The sequence below is a fragment of the Hippoglossus hippoglossus genome, chromosome 3 (assembly GCF_009819705.1).
Source record: "Hippoglossus hippoglossus isolate fHipHip1 chromosome 3, fHipHip1.pri, whole genome shotgun sequence".
Classification (NCBI taxonomy): domain Eukaryota; kingdom Metazoa; phylum Chordata; class Actinopteri; order Pleuronectiformes; family Pleuronectidae; genus Hippoglossus; species Hippoglossus hippoglossus.
Window position 1 is genome coordinate 20,251,198 of NC_047153.1, and position 19,476 is coordinate 20,270,673.

The 19,476-nt window shown below is 42.1% G+C and overlaps 1 protein-coding gene across 1 annotated transcript in view; it reads right to left on the reverse strand.

Moving 5' to 3' along the window:
- The window catches only part of LOC117758538 (ras-specific guanine nucleotide-releasing factor 1-like), a 27,922-nt gene extending 14,685 nt beyond the window's left edge, over nucleotides 1-13,237 (reverse strand). Inside the window, exons 1-11 of the mRNA XM_034580294.1 lie at nucleotides 12,580-13,237; nucleotides 6,943-7,049; nucleotides 5,353-5,500; nucleotides 4,488-4,580; nucleotides 2,991-3,244; nucleotides 2,805-2,884; nucleotides 2,079-2,272; nucleotides 1,260-1,369; nucleotides 823-941; nucleotides 299-459; nucleotides 52-115 (exon numbers count right to left, since the gene is read on the reverse strand). Coding sequence (XP_034436185.1) covers nucleotides 52-115; nucleotides 299-459; nucleotides 823-941; nucleotides 1,260-1,369; nucleotides 2,079-2,272; nucleotides 2,805-2,884; nucleotides 2,991-3,244; nucleotides 4,488-4,580; nucleotides 5,353-5,500; nucleotides 6,943-7,049; nucleotides 12,580-12,855 — 1,606 coding nt within the window. The 5' untranslated portion in view covers nucleotides 12,856-13,237. The remainder of the gene's footprint in view (nucleotides 1-51; nucleotides 116-298; nucleotides 460-822; nucleotides 942-1,259; nucleotides 1,370-2,078; nucleotides 2,273-2,804; nucleotides 2,885-2,990; nucleotides 3,245-4,487; nucleotides 4,581-5,352; nucleotides 5,501-6,942; nucleotides 7,050-12,579) is intronic.
- Nucleotides 13,238-19,476: the final 6,239 nt, after the last annotated feature.

Consider the following 19,476-nt stretch of genomic DNA (forward strand, 5'->3'; position numbering starts at 1 on the left):
TATACTGTATTGAGGAAACATGAATATACTGCACTGTGTGTGGAAACTTACATTCATCATCTGTGCCCTCTGGCTCCTCCATCAGTGTGCAGTCTATGAGAGAGATCACTCCATTCTGTGGCAAGGTTGAAAGGTTGCAATGTTACAAGGTAATACAGTGTGTGTAGTAACTAAATTTTGCTTTACATTTTTCCAGTGGAACAAAAATAACACCCTCTACTGAAATAATAGTTAATTTGGTCGACTTGTGGAAGTCCACAATTAGTATAATTGGATCTCAGCTACTGTCCAGCTGTACCTTGGTGATGTGAAGTTTTCCTCCAGAGCCTCTGGTACAGATGATGAGATGTTTGGAGAACATGAAACACTGTCTCTCGCCTTCCTTCTTCAGAGATAGAGAGCCCAGTCGTCCCCTCGTGATCTTCCCTTTCTCACTCATAGGCACCTGGATCAGAGAACCTGTGGAGTCAGGGACACAAACACACGTGAGAAAACATTCATTTTACTCTAGTGACTTTCACTTGGAGCTTAAAGTTAATGTCCAAACTTTGAAAGCCATTTATAATGTGTAAATAAACAATACATTCTATTCAGTAAATTTTGATATAGGCTATTTGTAAACAGCTTTGCAGTTACGATTCTTATTCAGGTATTGTGGCTTCAAATGTTGCATAAAGCATTAGACAGTGGGGTGTTCTTCTTCTACAGTGTTTACCCTCATTTTTATTTAATGGCCGAAATCTTGACAAACCAGTGAGAGCAAAAAGATAAATGTCATAGTTTCACTGTCATTGTTATAATCAGACAATGAAACAGACGTACCTTGCCTAACGAATGTCTGACTGGTGTCCAGCAGCACTTCACAACCCTCCACAATCATCCGCTCAATCGCCAGGTTCTTCCTGATGTTCTCCGTCTCACTCACCTCATCGTGCATGATTCTGACGGGACAACAATCACTCATCGATTCATTTGTACTTTAATACACACAGAAATACAGCACTACTTTAACAGACTGATAAATAGAGGTTGACTTTTAACTACAGATCATTTAATCAAATGATATAAAAAATTGGCTTGGATCAGTTTTGTAAAGCAGGACAGTTTCTCAATCACATGTTCAGTGTCAGCACTGAAACACACATTAACGACGTGGTTAACACCAATGCAAAATGAATGTAAGTAAACACACTGTGTGTCTTTGAGTTGTAACATACAGTACAGCATACAATGTATTTTCAGTTGTTTGACTGACTGACCTGGAAAGTTCTTCCAACTTTGACTTAGCGTAGTCCAAACTATTTCTCTCCACATGCTCATGGGGCGTGTGAGCCAACAACTCATGCAACGTCAGGATGTAACGAGGGATCTGAGGGAAAGAGAGAGAGAGAGAGAGAGAGAGAGAGAGAGAGAGAGAGAGAGAGAGAGAGAGAGAGAGAGAGAGAAAGTTTTAAATTGAGTGTACATTTTTGAAATCAACAAAAATGTGTGGCATATTAATGCAATAAATGTTCTCCTTTAACAGAAAGCTAACAATCCACTTTTATTTGATGTATGAAACATTTTCAATACATTTTCAATGAAACATTATATTTCCATCAACATGTTCGTCTATCTAACTTCAGTACAGATTGTTCCACAAAATGTTATGTTCTAGTTTTACATTTCAACACATGACATCTAATATAATATTTTTCTTGCATTGGTAATTTGATTAAGATCGATAGAGTTATTGGAAGGTTTGAAAATAAGGGATAGATGTACTTTGATGCACTATTGTAAAGGTCTAACTCAAAGGTTATGCAGCAGAGATCAAAGTCTGACTTTACAGAAAAAAAACAGGTATGAAGCCTTTTGGACATTTGCATTGTTTAAAATATTACAAATGTTGTTTTCACTGTCATAAAAATTCAAAGTCTGACTTGTAAAAATAGAAGCAGCAACTTTTCTTGCATTAGATTTAAAGGAATTGACTCTAGATTGCTTCATGACACTGACATGAATTTTACTGTTCACCTTGAGGCAAAGCACATTAACCAAAGTTGATATAATACTCAAGTGTGTCCCTGGAGTCTCACCTGAAACATGGGGTAAGTGAGGAAGGTCTCCAGCGTCCTCTCCTCACAGTCGGGTTTGGCCTCGTACTGTTTCAGAAGCTTGTCGAAGTCTCGGTTCTGTTTGCAGTGGGCCAGGATCTGCAGGCTGTACTGGTGGTTCCTCACAAACTCCTGGTAGATGTTCAGCATGGGCAGCAGGATGTCGAACAAGTCGGCTGTGAAGTGAGACAGAATTCATTCCTATTGTATATTCCCTGTGTTTTGATTAAAATGTTAGATAACCCATAAAGCCAATGAGCAAGAGATAGAAAAAATGTATTTTTATTTTTTACTCTTCCATTCAAAAAGTCAGCTGCTCAAATCTCTGCAAACACATTCAGGAAGTGAATTCAGTCTGATCTGTGCTCCCGTTAGATCTTAATTTGAAAACCAAAACAGGCTGTACAGTGGCAGCATAGCAGCAGTAGCAGCATTCTGTTATTAGTGTTTACAGCCATCATTTGTTAATCATGTGACAATAGTGTTTACAGTACAGATTGTGCTATAATATCATTTTTGGATGTAGTGAGTGACATCACTCAACCTCTATCATACAGGGTTTGAGGCATAAATCACAGAAACATATATCTCATCAACCCTCTAAACATTTATCTGACAATATCTTCTGTTTATATTGACCCGTTAAGAATCCTAACAAAAACAAGGCTAATGCCGGTTGACTGAGGGGTTGATCTCTGCGGATCTTACCCAGGACCAGTGTCGGCCAGCTGGCTATCCTGGCCTTCAGACCCTGGTAGAAGATTTGGTGGAGGAACATGATGGTCTCACTGATAAAACACATAAGCAAAAATGGCCGTTATGAAATATTGTTCAGTGGCAGCCCCCTCCTTGCCGAGTCACACCACTATCACAACCAGTCTCACCACCAGCCACCTGTTAAGGAAGATGCTGCTGACATCATCGTGGGTAATGGGCGGCTTCTTAGAGCTGGCGGCCATGCGAAGCGGCCGCAGGAAGTTGTTGACCAAGATGTGGAGTTGCTGCACGTATTCTGCCTCGGCCTCCAACATGCTAAACACCACCTGGTTCCTCTTCCTCATGCTCTCGGCGTGGGGCGAACGGATGTAGTCCTGGATGATGGTCTTCCACTTCCTGCGGCAAATCCAACCTCGCAGGAAGCTCTGGACCTGTGGTGAGAAAGTATAGCATTACAAGGTTATGCTGGATATACCTGCATGCATTTGTGACTAGCCTTTATGTTGCTGATGTAGTACGTTGAGCTTTTGAAGGGTTTAAGTAGACTAACATGGAGAGATTTACTTTCTTACTTGAATTTATATTACAACAATAGGAAAAACTTGATGGTCTGACTTAATTTACACAATTTTCATAAGATAGCCATCATTTGTTAATCATGTGACAATAAACAGTATTTTAATTCAAATGAGGCCTGGAAAATGTCTTCCAAAGAGTAACATATTCCAGATGTAAGACAACTATCAATCTTTACACAAAGTAATGTTAGATACTTACAACATGAAACCCTTAAAATTATCAGTGTTAAATAATTTAGAGCCATAAAAAAGCAACAGTGAGATAAACAGAGATTTCCAACTTCCTAAGGTGAAGTGAAATGCACAGTATCTTTAGTCAGATTCAGATCCACATCTTCTATCTGATGTCTGTAATTGGTATGAAGACCAGTTGAAGATACAGTAGCCCAGGTTGGAGCATCACAATATACATTTTTATTATTTTACTCTTTACTATTTAAACTTTTTTTTCCTTCTAATTAATATATTGTGCCCACTTGAGGGCAACATAGTAAACTGTCAACACAACAAGAGCGTTGCCACGAAGAAGATGCTAGCAAGACTTTTTACACATCCTACAGACTTAAGTTGGGTTTCTCCTGACTGGACATGTGTAAGTTCAATATTCAATACCCCTGTTTTGGTTTCACCCACTCTTGGGGGAAACATATGCTCTCATAGCTGCTAACTTTCCACTATATTCAGCAGCTAGCTTGTCTCTAACCTACCTGCTTCACCTTGCTGTTAGTCACGGGTGTTGTGTTGTGTGAGAATTATCTGTGGCTTCATCAATGCAACTTTCCAAAATCTCTATTAAGGAGCAGAAAGCTGCCTCAGTGTCAAGCTGAAGACAGGCAGCCATTGGCTAAGTGGGACAAGCCATGCTATGAATGCAAGTGTAAAGCTGAATAAACAAGGATTCAAAATAAAACCTGCAGGTGCCCAGAGATGATGTATTATTTAAAAAGCTGTCTCAGAAACTATACATATCCCCGGAACAGATCAAACTTCACCAAAAACCTTCCCTACTTTCTCTTTCCTACTTGCCTTACGTTTGCACATTGAGTTCGACTCTCTTCTTTCGAACTGCGCAGCACCAAACCCAGTCACATCTCACCTTTTTGATCTTCTTGATCTCGGTGTCATCGTCACTGGGTGGCACCTCTGGATTCGACTGGATCTTCTCATTGTCCTTGAGCAGCCCAGCGATCTGAAATTCAACACAAACCTGTGATGCAGTCACTCACTTGGTTAAGACTAACACCTTGTGCTATCAGCTAAACTGTAAATCTTTACTAAAATCCTACTCGTGATCTTCTTCATCTCATATTCTCAAGATCCACAATGTGTTTTTATTATAGGTGTTTTATTCAGTGTTTTAAAGTGCTTATGTTCATTTGTTTTATCATCTATTAAAATAACTGTACCAGTTGCAACCAAATGGAAACTAATCCACCCTATTACATTTACTCTGGTTATATGACACAGTGTGTTGGGACAGTGAATAAGAAAAGAATACAAATAGGCTAATAAATGATGAAATTAAGCAAAACCAACCCAAGTCAATACAACCTCATGTTTTAGAATAGAAAGTGAGACAGAGGATTATCAAGCTCTGCTGCAGAATCAGGTACAATAGCAGATGATTCATGCATATTGAAGACATTCAATTAAATTGGAGCTACCCATTAGCACATTAAAGAGAGATGCATTTGATCCAGTTTGGACTGAATAAGTAGGATACAAAGCACTGAACAGCATTGTAGGTGTTTCAAGCTCGATGTTTGTGATGAACTCACAGTGTTGTGGTTGTAACCTCATCTGTGACCTTTGTAACGGGCTGTCTTTTTGTGTGAAAACCTCTCTGCCTGATTTCTTTCACTTCATCTCTTCTCTCTGTCTCGCTCACAATGTACCACACACTGACACAGACCACCCACTTATATACAGGTGTCACTGGCATGAAATCACAGGCAGGTTACCTCTGATTTTAGCCGCTCTATCTCGATTTCCCCATCCTCTATCTGTTGTCGAAGTTGCTTGGCAACCGTTTTCTCCGTCTCCACGATTTGGAGTAGATGGAGGTACTTCTGCATGAGGGTCTCATGCTCTGTAGCCAGGTTCCTGTAACTATACAGACACACACAGAGGCATCGCAAGGACCTCATTAACGCATGTTTCATGGGCTCTCCTTAGACTTATAAAAGCTAAAAGCAGACCTCTGATCAGCATATGTTTGAACCACAGATCTTAACGTCCACACAGTTGCACAGGCGCTTACATGACCCAGCCTTCAAATACTCACCAGTTTAGCAAACCATGTGTAAAGGCTGCTTCTGCATGAGGAATAATTCTGTACATTACCCAGTTCAACGCTTTATGTATATGCTAAGTGAGGCTTAAAGTCTGTGCAGCCGACTCCTTCAAGCTCGTATAAATCAGCCCTCAAAGTAATTTGAATCTAGACGTATCCTGACAAGTGAGGACTGTTCAATAGGAGCTTATGTTTAAATTAAAGCGACATTGGAAAACGTCTTGTTAGACCGGAAACATGCTGAAATAAGAAGAAAACACAGAAATTCAAAGCAATAGAACGACGATGAAGACGAGCAAAATGACGACAGATAAGTACAGATCATCATTCGCCTGCTGTGCATTGCATACGTACAGGCCAACTTCCTCCTTCTACAGTAAAGTGCTGCTGCCTTGACGGAACACTAATCAATGTAATCCTCAATGAGTCCAATCAATTGACCTTTCGCCATACAAATGCACTCTGCTGACATTTACAATGATTGTACTGCTTGTCTTTCATGACCCGTTTTTGTCTCTGAGCCTTAAAGGGGCATTTCACTCATCACACATCTCAGGACTCCATACATCAAGTCGAATAATAATTTGTTTGTTTTCATTTCTTGAAGTAATAGTCTTATGAAAGAGTACAACAGGCATCCGCTTAAAATCCAATGGAGGGTCTCATGAAAGACTTCTCCTGTCTTGTATATAAAGATGGACGACGTGACTCCACTTCCTCGCACTATCCAGAAATGAAGCTGGAATAGCCAGGGACAAATGCTGCCATCTTGCACCATTTGAAGCCAGACTGCGCAGTAGCGATCGGGGATGGAGCCATGGCATCGAGGGCCCATGCACGACACACGCACTTCATCAATTACGAGTCAGTCTAAGCTTTCAATCATAATGTTTCATCCCTGTCTTTAAAGCATCAAATAACTAATAAAAAACATATTTATTGGAGAGATAAGCATTTGAAAAAACATCAGTGTGATAATAACTAAAACAAATGATAGAAACCTTCATTGCCATAAAATGTATTGACGTGTACTTTGACTTTTTGGTTTTCTTTGGTCCAGATCCTTTCCATTAACATGGAGGAGGCTGCAGCCAGCCACCAGGTGGCAATCGAGATGTTTTGGCTTCACTTTTAGGATTCAGTCATGTCTCCATTGGTGGGTAAAAAAAGTACACACACACACACACACACACTTCTCAACAACACTTTCCGCAGCTGAATGTGTGTGTGTAGGTCAGAGGTCATGTGTGAGAGGTACCTGGCCTGTGTGATAGCAGCTACCCACTCGTCACAGTCCTTGACGTCCTCAGTGCGCAGCTCCAAAGCCTTCTGGTTGTCATGATTAAACGTGACAGTGAAATAATACTGCAAAACAACAAGATAGAAACAAACAGTCTAATATCTATTCAGTACATTATGACACAATTATTAATTAATTAACTTATTCAAGAGTTTGCTAAACATCCCACTGCGGTCGTCACTGACCAGCTCTTTTGTAAAAACAACCAGAGATCTTGTTGAAACTGAAGTTGTATTTGTGTACACATGCATGTATGTGTCGAGTGCAGAGATCCTGAGGGAGAGGTCTTGAGAGAATCATTATAAATCCTCTGTGCATTCTGTCTGTAACCTGACCCTCTCCGCTGACGCCATGTTTTGTTTAGTTTAGTTTTGCGTGGTCGCAGGGATCTGGCTGCATTTTAGTGACGCACCTGGGACCTCGCCTCTTTTTACTCACTCTCCAATTATTATCTCCGGCGACCCCACAGCCTCAAAGGTTCAGTTATGGCAATTATGGCAAATGTTTTCTAGTAGGCTTATCAGATCAAATCATCAAAGTGGTGGTCATCGCAGTAACAGTACAGGCGGACTATTTGTGGTCGAAACGCATCAAATTATATAACACTGATGCATTGTAAATAGACCCCAACAAATCCAATATATTGGATTTTTTATCCCTCCCAAATGCCAAGAGCAAATCATTTGTGAAGGGGAGTAATGTTCCATATTTCCTGATGAGCAGCAGAACGGCCCTTTGTCAATAATGTGCTTCTCATCTCCCGCTTCCTGCAAGCTGGTGTGTCAAGCCTTTTAGGCGGCTATATTTAGCTCCACGCCACTACTTTTTTTTTTTTTGCCACAGAGACATTCGCTGTCGGTAAGTCAGACAACGCATCCCGTGCATTAAATTCTTGTCTAAAATCTATGAATAAAAAAATGCTGAATTTCATCCAGATCAGAGGTTGAACAGGTTTAATATGATGACTGATGAAGGTGACACTCGATGACTAAACATCAGAGTCATTGCATCTCTAAACACCTTTCATAAGAAATTAAAGTTGACCTTTAGCTTAACTTTCTTTTTAACTTTATTCAAATATAATCCGTGAAAAATGATTTGGTTTTTCCATTTCACTTTTTTGCATCTTTTGCATGTTGAAAAAGAAAATAAGCTGCTGTTCTGTATAATAATGACCTGGATTATATTAACAACTTGATGGATCATCATTTTTATCATTTTATGAGAATTACTTATAAACATGATTTCAAACCATAAAAGCATAGACTGTTAACAGTTGCCATGTTTCAGAAGTCTGCTTCACAGAAAGATGCCTTACTTTTATTTATGATTCAGCAAGTTCTGTTAGAACACAACACTACACCTCGTATAGTGTAGTTACCTCTGCCAAGGGGGTTTCTTGTTGGTTCGTTTGTTTTTAAGCAGGATTACGCAAAAACTACGGATGGATTTCCACAAAACTTGGTGGAAGGATGACGTATGGGTCAGGGAAGAACCCATTCAGTTTTATGGTTGTGTTCCTGTGTGTGTGTGTCAGTAAAACGAAAAACACAGGGGTATAATTTTTTCTGCATTGAAATAAACAGCAACAATACATAAACGGTGAATCTACATATTCCAAAATAATTGGAAATATATTGGAATATTGATTGATTGGTCTACTCCTTGAACTACACACAGCTATACTGTTCATACAACACTTCACTTCAAGAAATTAATTCATTATAAAGTTCAAAGTTCCTAAAAGATTGTTAAACCGCTGCAAATCGAGTTTTATTGTAGACGATGTATGAATGTTTGTAAACAACACTAAGCCCCCCCCCCCCACTCCATTTCTCATATGCACATATTCTGCTGTGCTCACCAAGCGAAGCACAGTGCCGAGGCTTGTTGTAGCACATTTTGTTGGCCCCTTCAGATGCACTTTTTCAGATGCAAATAGGGGTTGCCATAGTAACTGGGGGCTTAAAACGTAGCTCGCCTTCTAAATGAGGACTAAGAACATTTAAAAAGTAGACCACTCCAAAGAATACAATGAGAACGGGGAGATGGACGCACGAGGGGGGGGAGACCGATCTTTTGGCTTTTTGAGGAGTGAACGCTATAAAAAGCTCCGTAGCCCTGCAAGGTGGCAGTTGGCTTGGCATCTATTCGCAGCATTGTCCCTCTCGCTGTCACACACAGATAAGATCCTGTGCTGGCCCGGCCATTCCTCTGTCGCCTCCGACACACATATAAATACAGTACATGCACACACACACACCACTGAGAGACGCAGAAACAGACACCTGGAATCTGCTGGAATCTGCATATGTAGCAGCGCAAATGTACAGTACAGTGTGGCCACACACAACCTCTGATGTTCCCCCATCGACTCGATTGTCATCCTTTGTTTTTCCAGAGTGGGGGAAGTGAAAAGGAAATCTGTATGCCCTCAGACACCTGCAGCATTGATTACTCTTCCTGTCCTCAGCTCACCTTTTTTCTATGGAGCTGCTCACTTTTATACATCGACACAAGCGTCTGCAGGGGGACACACTGAGGCACAGATCTAGACCTCAGGACGAGCACCCCAAAGTCCCACCATATGTACAGATGTGGACCCCCACACACACACGTACATGCTGGCATGATTGACAACATGCAGAACTTGTGTTTGTGCAGCCAAACACACAAATCTTATACGCACATTTAGCACGGCAGAAAACGAACACCCCCACACAGCCAACATAACACTGAGAGAATTTATTCCTGACACATATTAAATAAAGGGACACGTGCTGAACAGAAGACTGAGTTATGCTAATTGAAGGCTTTCAAATTCATTTAATTCACTGTTGAAATAAATTCAGTGGAGCAGACTGCATCAACATCCGTCATCGTGGATGCCACTCAGGCCCCTGCTTCATCCCCAGAGCAGAGCACGTCTCTTCTACTGACATGCTTTTAAATAAATAGGCAAGGGGACAAAGTTTAGCTGATGACCTGTGTCTTCCAAAACAACCCATATGACAGATATGGGTTTATTATATATTGATCTGTTACTTTTGCTTAAGTTATGGCTGATTTTAGGCAACTAACAACACCACATTGTTTGTCAGGAACACAAATTTGAACAAACAGACAAAGATTTAATTTGAATTTGCTAAAAGAAAAAGAAAAAAAGTGATCTGGGATAAAAATAAAGATTTAGCATTTGTGTTGAATTGTCTGATATACATAGCGCCCTCTTGGCGACATGAACAATAATCCTGATGTCGCAGGAGAAGAGGGCAAGTGCTGTTTTACGAACGTGATGTGACGCAGAGTCCAACACAATGGACATGAACACCAGGTACAGCTGATGAAAACAAGCACAGTGCGACTGTAGGAGGTGCTGCATAGGGTTTACCAAGTGTCTATCATTTATTTATCAACTCTGGATTGTGGCTTTAAACTCACTCATAACCAGACAACCTACAGAAAGGCACAGTACGAATGAAATGATCATGCTCAACAATTAATCAACACAGGAGATGGGATATTACATGAAGATATTACATTTGTGACGTGGAGATTTTCCTCTACGGGAGTAAACTGTTGTTTTAGCTTTCTAAAGTTGTACCATCATCTTTTCTTCTGCTGCTCTTCACTCATGAGTTAATGTTACTATTTTCAAATTACCCCTTTTTTGTGCTTATGTGTGAGCTTAATCCTGCACTGGAGTTATTTTAACAGCGATTGGAAGTAAAATCTAGTCCGGACACATGTGAGCCCTGAATAATGGGCTCACATATTGGTTTCTTTTTTGTTTTTACTTCTCTCTCTATTATCAGAGAAAGTAGTGGGGTTGAAACCAGGAATACCAAACACAGTTTCAAACATTTAGAAAGATCTAGCATGAAAGCAAACAGAACATCAAGAGAAATGGTTTAGAGAGCTGCTGTGCATGCCTCCCCATGTCGGGTGAACCACCAGTGGTTTGCGCACTCCTACAGATATAGTTGGGTCGATTAGGGCCCCGAAGCAGAGGGAAGTTTATTTAAAGATGATAAAATTATATGTTATAGTGACCTCAATATCATCCTAAACAACCAAAATAAGTAAGTGTAAAATACTGATACTTCAAAACATCTTTTTTACAGCTAAAACAGCCCGGGGTCCATAACTGTATACTGATGTGTACAGTATACCGGTCATTGAAAATACATAATCATATACATTTTATGTTTACCCAGAAAATGAAGTAAATATGAAGGGGAAAAATTTTAGTTTTTATTTATTTAGAGATGCTTGATGGAACGGGTTCAAACTGACCCCAAGGATAATAGGAGGGTTGGTTTGCTGTGACAAATTAGAACGTTTTGTGGTACTGTTGTGTTAAAGTGTGGCATGTCTGCAGTGCAGGGCCTAAAGTCCAGCTTTTCCAGCCTTGGTGAAAACATTTAAAGGCTACATGAAGTAAAAAGGGTAAAGGATGGTGCCACAGATGTGCCACATTTTGCAGATTGATGGGGTTTGTGTGGGGAAACAACTGTCAACCTAAAGGAAAGGTTGCTATGAGCAGCTCAAATGACCCATCACTGGAGTTGCGGTGTGAGTGCTGCAGGGGAAGCAGCGGAGCAGACTGCAGCTGGCGGAGCAGATTTCAGAAGGTGACTGCAGTCATAGCTCACAGCAGCTTGACCACCTCTCTGCCTCTTTGATGCTTTTATGTCACAAGGTTTATTCCTTCCAGCAGCAGCAGCAGCAAGTCTGCTTCACTGGAGGAAACCATCCTTCCTCACTTTTATATCGTATGAATAAAAACTGGAAATCATCCAGCCTTCACACATGTTCATCTACAGCTCTAAACTCCAGAGGAAACCGAACGAGTGGAATGGGGGGGGATGTATATATACTGAGAAACAAAAGCATGCCTGAGACATCGTTTGCTTTTCATTCATTCGTTAACAACCCTGTAATAATGAGAGGGCTATCAAACGACCCGAGCCGCTGTAAACTGGGGAGACGCAGTTGCCAAGGTAGGATGCTATTAATATCAAGACAAGGAATTAAATCAATACGTCAAAACGACAGGGAAGGGGGCAGCTCTCCTCCGCAAGATGGCAACCTGCAAAGTTTGGGATGCAGCTGAAGTTTATGGCCCCATCACATCTGCGCTGCAATCCCCGACGTCTAAAAAACACACTGTACACCGCTGTGTGAATGTGATGCAACAAATGATTTGTTAATGAGCAGATACAAAGCGGAGGAAGGGGAAGTAGCTAAGTTTGCGCAAAGAATCCCTGTTAATCCCCCTGTGCGTTTTGCGTTTTTTCTCGGTATTTGAGGTCAACTGAGAAGATGTTTTAACGCCAGATGTAGACAATCAATTTCTCAGGATGACGCCATTACGCAACACTGAGCGTCAAGTGAATTATAATTCTCAGGCATCTCTGGGAAATCTTTTTTGCGTGTTAATAGACGTTGGAATAAAACTGCGGGAGGGAAACGTCTGTCCCCGTGTTGGTGCGTAAAATCTCAGGCAGACCCATTAAAGTTGAGATTGTGATTGTGATGTTTCGCCTGAGTCCGAGACGCGTGAGCTCCCCGTGCGCCCACACACTCTCTTACCTGCTTCTCCAAGCATTCCTTCGCTGACAGCGACGGTTTCGGCGACGGCGCCCTGTCGCACACGCATCCCTCTAACAGGTACAGTCCGGAGGGGCGTGAGCTGGAGTCGCTCTCGAAATAAAACAGCATGTTTTGCAACAAGGCGAACCACTTTGAATGCCATTTTGTGTTGTCCGAGCTCCTCTTGCTCAGGCAGCCTCGCCTCGTCCCGTCCTTCTTCGCCAAAAGCGCCAGGTAGGTGATGTGGCCATCATTGAGCCGCATCCCTTTCTGCATTTTGGCTGCGGTGTGCGCGCAGGGGGGTGGGGGGGTGGGGGTAGGGGGGGGGGACGCCTGCGGATTCTTACATGGTCTCCTCTCCTCTCAGCGGCTCGGGCGCACGGTCAGACTTGGTGGGCAGCAGCGGCAGCCCGCTCCCGCGTGCCCCCCATGCACGGCTGCCACGCGAGTGTTTGAGAAGAACAGAAGAAAAAAAAAGATGCGAGTGAAGAGTCGCTGTTGCGCGTTCAGCTCCAAATCCACGCTCCGAGCTCAGGGACACCGCCGAGCTAAAGCCTCTCTCATGAGCCTGGATCGCTCATGATGAGGATTGAAGTGTCCGCGTGCGTAGCCTACACACGTGCACGCGCACTCACTCTCCACCCCTCTCTCTCTCTCTCTCTCTCTCTCTCTCTCTCTCTCACACACACACACGCGCACACACACACTCAGCATCCAGAGGAAGCGCAGTCACGTGACCCCGGAGCAGCAGAATTCAGCACCTTGGACAGAAACTCAGAGGAGAGAGAGAGAGAGATAGAAAGAGAGAGTTTATTCATGTGGAGAATCCCTGAAGACCCCCATCACACACACACACACACACACACACACACACACACACACACACACACACACACACACACACACACACACACACACACACACACACACACACACACACACACACACCACCTCCACCAGGAGTGTTTTTCTTTTTCAGAATTTGAACCACACTTGGACAGAGAAGGAATAAAGGATAAATCAGTCAGATCACACAGTTGAACATTTCTGTAAAACCTCAAACATTTTGACTGCGTTCATTCAGAATCCAGTAGTTTTGGCACAGTGTTCCTAACAAACAGACACCTGAGTGTGTTTCATGGTGTGATTGACATGAGCAACATGTACCCCTGCAATACATCCTGTGTTTTAGTAAGACTCAACGGAGAGACGATTCTTCACTCAGTTACCATCACAGCTCATGCTAGGTGCTGTTGCTTCACACTGGTTATATTATATGGACTTTTCTATTGATCCATCTTTTGATTATACTTAGAGGAATTTTGAACAAATAAAATAATGCAAATCACGTCATTACACTAGATCTTTAAGTAGCATCAACAAAGTGTATGAATACAGGTAAAATCGCTGCGTATGAAAAGTGACTTAAATCAAATCCCAATATTATTAGCATCAAACGGGTAAATTCTTTCTGTGATACTGCTACTGGTGCAACATGGCGGACTCCATGGAAGTGGACCCACTCCCAGTGTAGATGTTAAGATCTAATTTGAAGGTTACAAGACGCAGCAGTTTTTTAATGTGCATATACACTAATAAAAATAGAACTGTGATTATTATATTTAATTTATGTGGATTGATTCTCCTAAATCCAACACGATGGACCTTTAAATTTCTGTTTTATATGCTGTTGCATTGCAGCTTTGTGATTCATCAGGTTTTGTGTGGAATTAAGGCTTTGGACATCTTTTCAGGACTCAGGGGACTTTGGAAATACATAATAAAAGTTATCTCAGTCTTCTTTTCTAAACTGACACCAAATTGTGTTTCATTTCAAACAGTTTATTGCAATAATTATATCTAGAATGTAAAAAAAGTATAGCTTTTATTGTCTAAGTGCGATCTAGAAGGTCACACATGACATTACTATGATACAATCATGTTGATTAAATTATGGACTTTACAGAGGGGGAGTGTGGTGGCATCAAAATGTGTCAAATTAGTTTTTTGTACAAAGAAAAATCGGAATGATTGTAGTTGCATAATGTTCCGTTGATGACGTGTGTTAATGACTTTCATACCATCTACAGAATAGAGAGAGAATCAGAATATGGCCCGTTTGCTTGCGTCGTCCATCCTGCACCATGGACATATGTTTGCAGACTCAACCCATCACAATTGCACTCATTTCTAGACATCAATTACTCCTAATTTCCTCCCTGGAACCAAAGAGAAAAGACCTTGTGTTTTTCCTTATTACTTGAAATGATCTATGTGTCCCTAAACCTTTGTCCTCGTCTCTGTCCGTCCTGTCCTGCCTACTCTATAGAACACAGAGTTAAAAGCCTCTCAACGCAGCATCCACGCCCGGGACATTTACATATCTAAGGGACCGAGAGGGATACTCACTAGGATCGGCCCATAATTAATCCTGGATTAGCATATTGGGACGAGGACACACACAATGGTGTATTTCATCACAGGGTGTTTCACAGTGGGATCACAGTGCTTTGTCTGTGTGGGATCATTAAGAGCAGCCAGGGAGGAAACAGGACATAACAGAGGGAGATTTGACTGATTGGATTTAACCAAAGGAGAGAGGATTTTAAGTTATGATTTCTTTTAATTGCATTGGAGACAGGTACAGTGAAGAGAGGTGTGAAAGTGGAAGGAGAGCGATGCAACAGTGTGGAATGAGTTGCAGCTTAATCACATGCAGCCATTAAGAGACTGAGCCACCAGGACGCCCTGGGCTCAGCGCTGTTGCCGGGCTCCTTACATCCCATATTTAGCCCCTCAAACAGGGGTAGTAATGAGCTGGTGATTCTCGCCTCCGATAGTAAAGATTAGTTTTATGGCTTCCTATTATAGAAGGTTTTAAATGGGATGTGACGCAGACGATTGCGGAGACAGAATGGTGATGACATTTGACAAAGGTCATGAAGGGAATTCAAAATCATGAAACCAATCGGAGAGGAGCTTTCAGAGGGCGGGGCCCCACAGCAGGTGATTTTCTGGATATTGTGCAACAGGATTTTGAGGCATCCTATCTGGGTTTCTGGGTTGCCGTGTATCAAAAGCTAAGCTGTCTATAACCCAGACTTGGTCATAAAAGATGCCAGAATAGAAAAGAGGGTTAATGGACGGATCAGATAATTAAACTGAGTGATAAAGCAGAAACAGGTAGTTTTTTTGGCCCCTTGTGGTAAGAAAATTTAATGAAAAGCTTAAAATAAATAAAGTCCAATATTCACTCTCCTTTTAGCTCTGATTTGGTCTTCACACACTCCTAAAACTGTCTGGCTATTATACTTTATATGTGTATATGGTAAATGGTTTGTATTTATATAGCACTTTTCTAGTCCTGATGACCACTCAAAGCGCTTTACAGTACAGTTTGCCATTCACCCATTCACACAAACATTCAACAGTGCATCTATGGAAAGCGGGGGCCATTTGGGGTTCAGCATCTTGCCCTTTGCCTCTTGATTCAGAATCCTTATTTCCACATTGAACTAAAAATACCTTAAAAATGTATCGTTAAATGCTTCTTCAGATTTGGACTCTGTGTGAACTGACCTCCAACCTGAAGCAGAGGATGGGGTCTGTGTGAATCCTGGCAGTTTAGAGACAGAGGACCATGAATCCTCTCAACCTGCATCCGTTCTGCGACAGTGATAGTTTGAAGTCTGAACACATTAGCGACGCTGTCAGTCTTCAGGGGGCGTTGGAGTGAGACTTGCTGGATCAGAGAAGTAGCCTTGTTGACACTTCACAAACATTTGTTAATGAAAAGCCAATGTATGGTGTGACCACATTTAGTCCACCGTCCCTGCTGCGGTGCTGGTGTCTAAACAGTTTCTACACTCATGATGCAATGGCATCTTTATTTATTGTAATTCTTGATCCCTTGTTATGAAATCAGCTCTTTATTTCTGTGCCAGAGTATTTGTGTCCGCAGCTCATTCACGATGGTGGCAGATTGGCCAGTGTGGGCAGCTCTCAGACTCTGGGACTTGGCTGCAGCTCTGCGCACTCTGCTGTGTGCCTGGTAATGCATGCAGGGTCACCACCTGGCTGCAGGATCCTCGAGCCGAGCAGCATCAGAACGGAACAAAAGCTCGGGCCTCACGCAGGAACAAAGAAAACCACAGATCTCACCTACTTATTTAAGACGAATACAAACCAAAAGGAGCCCAAAAGCTGTGAAAGGCAACATGATGGAACAGGAAATGAATGAATATACGACATATTCTTCTCATATTATTAGATTATATTAAGTGCAGCTTAGTCTGCGGTTAAACAATTTGATGTTTTGCAAACGACAGAAGGGATTCTTGTCTTTTCCAGCAGTGAAATGCAACAGTTCTTGAACAGAAGAAAGTTGGATGTGCCCTGTCTTTCTTTTCACACTCCATCTCCCACCCTCCACCTCCTCATACCCCCATCCTCAACTCCGTGGCCCCGGTAGAGAGGCATCTGCCTACCTCTCTCAACAGGTGTCATTCCCACACTGCAGCATCCGATGTCTGGTCCACAGATATATGCTAATATCATGCAAATGCCATATAGCAGATCAGGAGGTGACACATATTAATGAAAGTCAAAGCTTCATAATCAGCCACAGAAGTGCACTGTCCTTGACGAACGGGACATCTTCAAATGTAACTGAAGGTCAGCGGACGGTACATCACTGGAGATGCTGCTGAAGGCCTTATAGGCAACATCTGCTGTGACACGTGGCGGCACGGACACATGCATGGGGTCGCGCGTGCTGAAGAACATGCACACTTTTATGCGTTAATACACACACACACACACACACACAGAGCCCTGGCTGCGGGATGAAGGAGGCTGACTCATGAAGACATGTGTTCATTATTATAATATAGTCAGTGAAGAAGTGTCTTTAGCTGATCATAATTCTGGGCCAGGTGATGTATGTGACAGAGCAGGAGACTCTCTTACAGACTCTCTCAGTGCTTCTTTCAAACCAACGAGGGGAAGGAAAGACTTGAGTGGAATCTCTGTTTGTTCCACATACATCATAAGACAAGTGTGGACAGGGTGTTGCAACACAAAGTCAAACAGGGTCAGCTGTGAGGGACTGTGGTGCATTGCAGAACTCCAGCATGTGGGGAACTAACAGGAAGAAGGAACTTTGCCCAGTTCATTTGCTCATATTGATGAAGTCACAGTGATTTGTTTTTTTCACTGCTTTTCTAACAGCTTCAGCTGTAGGAAGCAGCTTTTCAAAAAAAAAAAAAAAAACTCTGATGAAGCTCAGAGTTTTTGATACATATGCACCTTTGCAGCTCTGCTTGTTGTAAGTTTCCCAGTTTTCACACAAATTGCACATAAAAGCAAAAATACTGACTTTAAAAAGTCTGTATTGAATAAAACTTGACACCTGCAAAGTGCAACACACGTCTGTTGTTTGACTGCAATTTGTATCAAGATCAATTAGACTAAGTCATATTTATTTTCTCTTTCAACTTACCAGGGTCCACTGAACCATCATGATGGTAGATCCACACATGGTGGATACAGTCTGAAGACACAGTCTGTAAATTCTCCATCTGTCTGCGATAAATTATAATGATGCAACATTTGATATCAGCTTCATATTCTTTTTGATCAAGTTTCGTACTTATACCCCAGTGGGAGGTAGAACACCATGGAAGCACTTGTGAGAATCAGGTGCTTTGGATATGGAGTCTGGACAGAGATGGTGGTGGTGGTGATGAGGGATGGAGCAGGAAGTTGGGTTGTCTGATGAAAGCTTCTGATTGGACGGTTTGAACTTTGACAGCTTACAGGTGATTGGTTTGAGGCGAGCGTGTTGGGTTGTGATTGGATGAAAAGAATGAGCTGGTGGAGCCTATAGACAGCAAGAACTGTGCATGAGCACTTAACTTAAATTTTTGTAATCTAAAATCTCTGGCTATCATTTTGTCCCCTTTTATTCTACAAGAAATGTCTCAAACGAGTCATAGTATGGTTTTGCAAGTGCTCTTCATCATATATTTTATTTGACGCCATTCAGTTATTAATTTGTGGATCTAACAGTGATGCAGCACAGGATCAAAACTAAACATGTGGGCAAACTAGATGATCACAGAAGTGAATTTACAGATGCAGCGTCACGAGCACAGACGACTGTAAATGTTCCGTGCAACAACAGGTGCGAGCAGGCGTGCACCCCCACACCAACAGTCAGCAACAAACACTCAAACCACTCTCCTCTCGTCTTGTTCCTTTTATGGGAGCTGTTTAGTGGAGAGGCCCAAAATTCGATCATGCATTTCTCTCTCTCGACTGAAGCCCTCCATATTTAGAGAGTCTATTTGTGGCAGTGTCTCTCCACAGTTGCCTTTGCCATGCCCTGAGGAGAGAGAGAAAGGGAGGGGGGAGGGGGGGGGGGGGGGGGGCTAATAAACCTCCCTATGCCGCGTTTAGTTTTCAAAACTGCAGCAGAACCGGCACTCACCGCCCGCAGTGCACAACAGAGCATGAACACACTGATAAACTGGAATAGACACAGTACCGAGGATTGTCATATAACCGGAGGAGTAGATAGTCTGACCTGTGCACACTGTTTGAAACCCCTCACTTTCTTGCTGTTTCGTGGCCGCAGGTTGAACTGTGTTTGATAAGAGAACATTTTTATCCTTCAAGAGATGCTCAGCATGCAAAGAAGAGCCACAGGATTTATTTACCACCTGGAGCTGAGGGGAGAGAGGAAATGATCAAATTCCTTTTCAGAAGGTTTTGTTCTTGGTAATCACATATACAGCTAGGATGGCACCATGTAGAGGACATACATCCACCGAGACCCGACAGTCCCCTTAAATTAAAACAACCCTTACAGCTAAGGCCACATTACGTGTGTTGTTA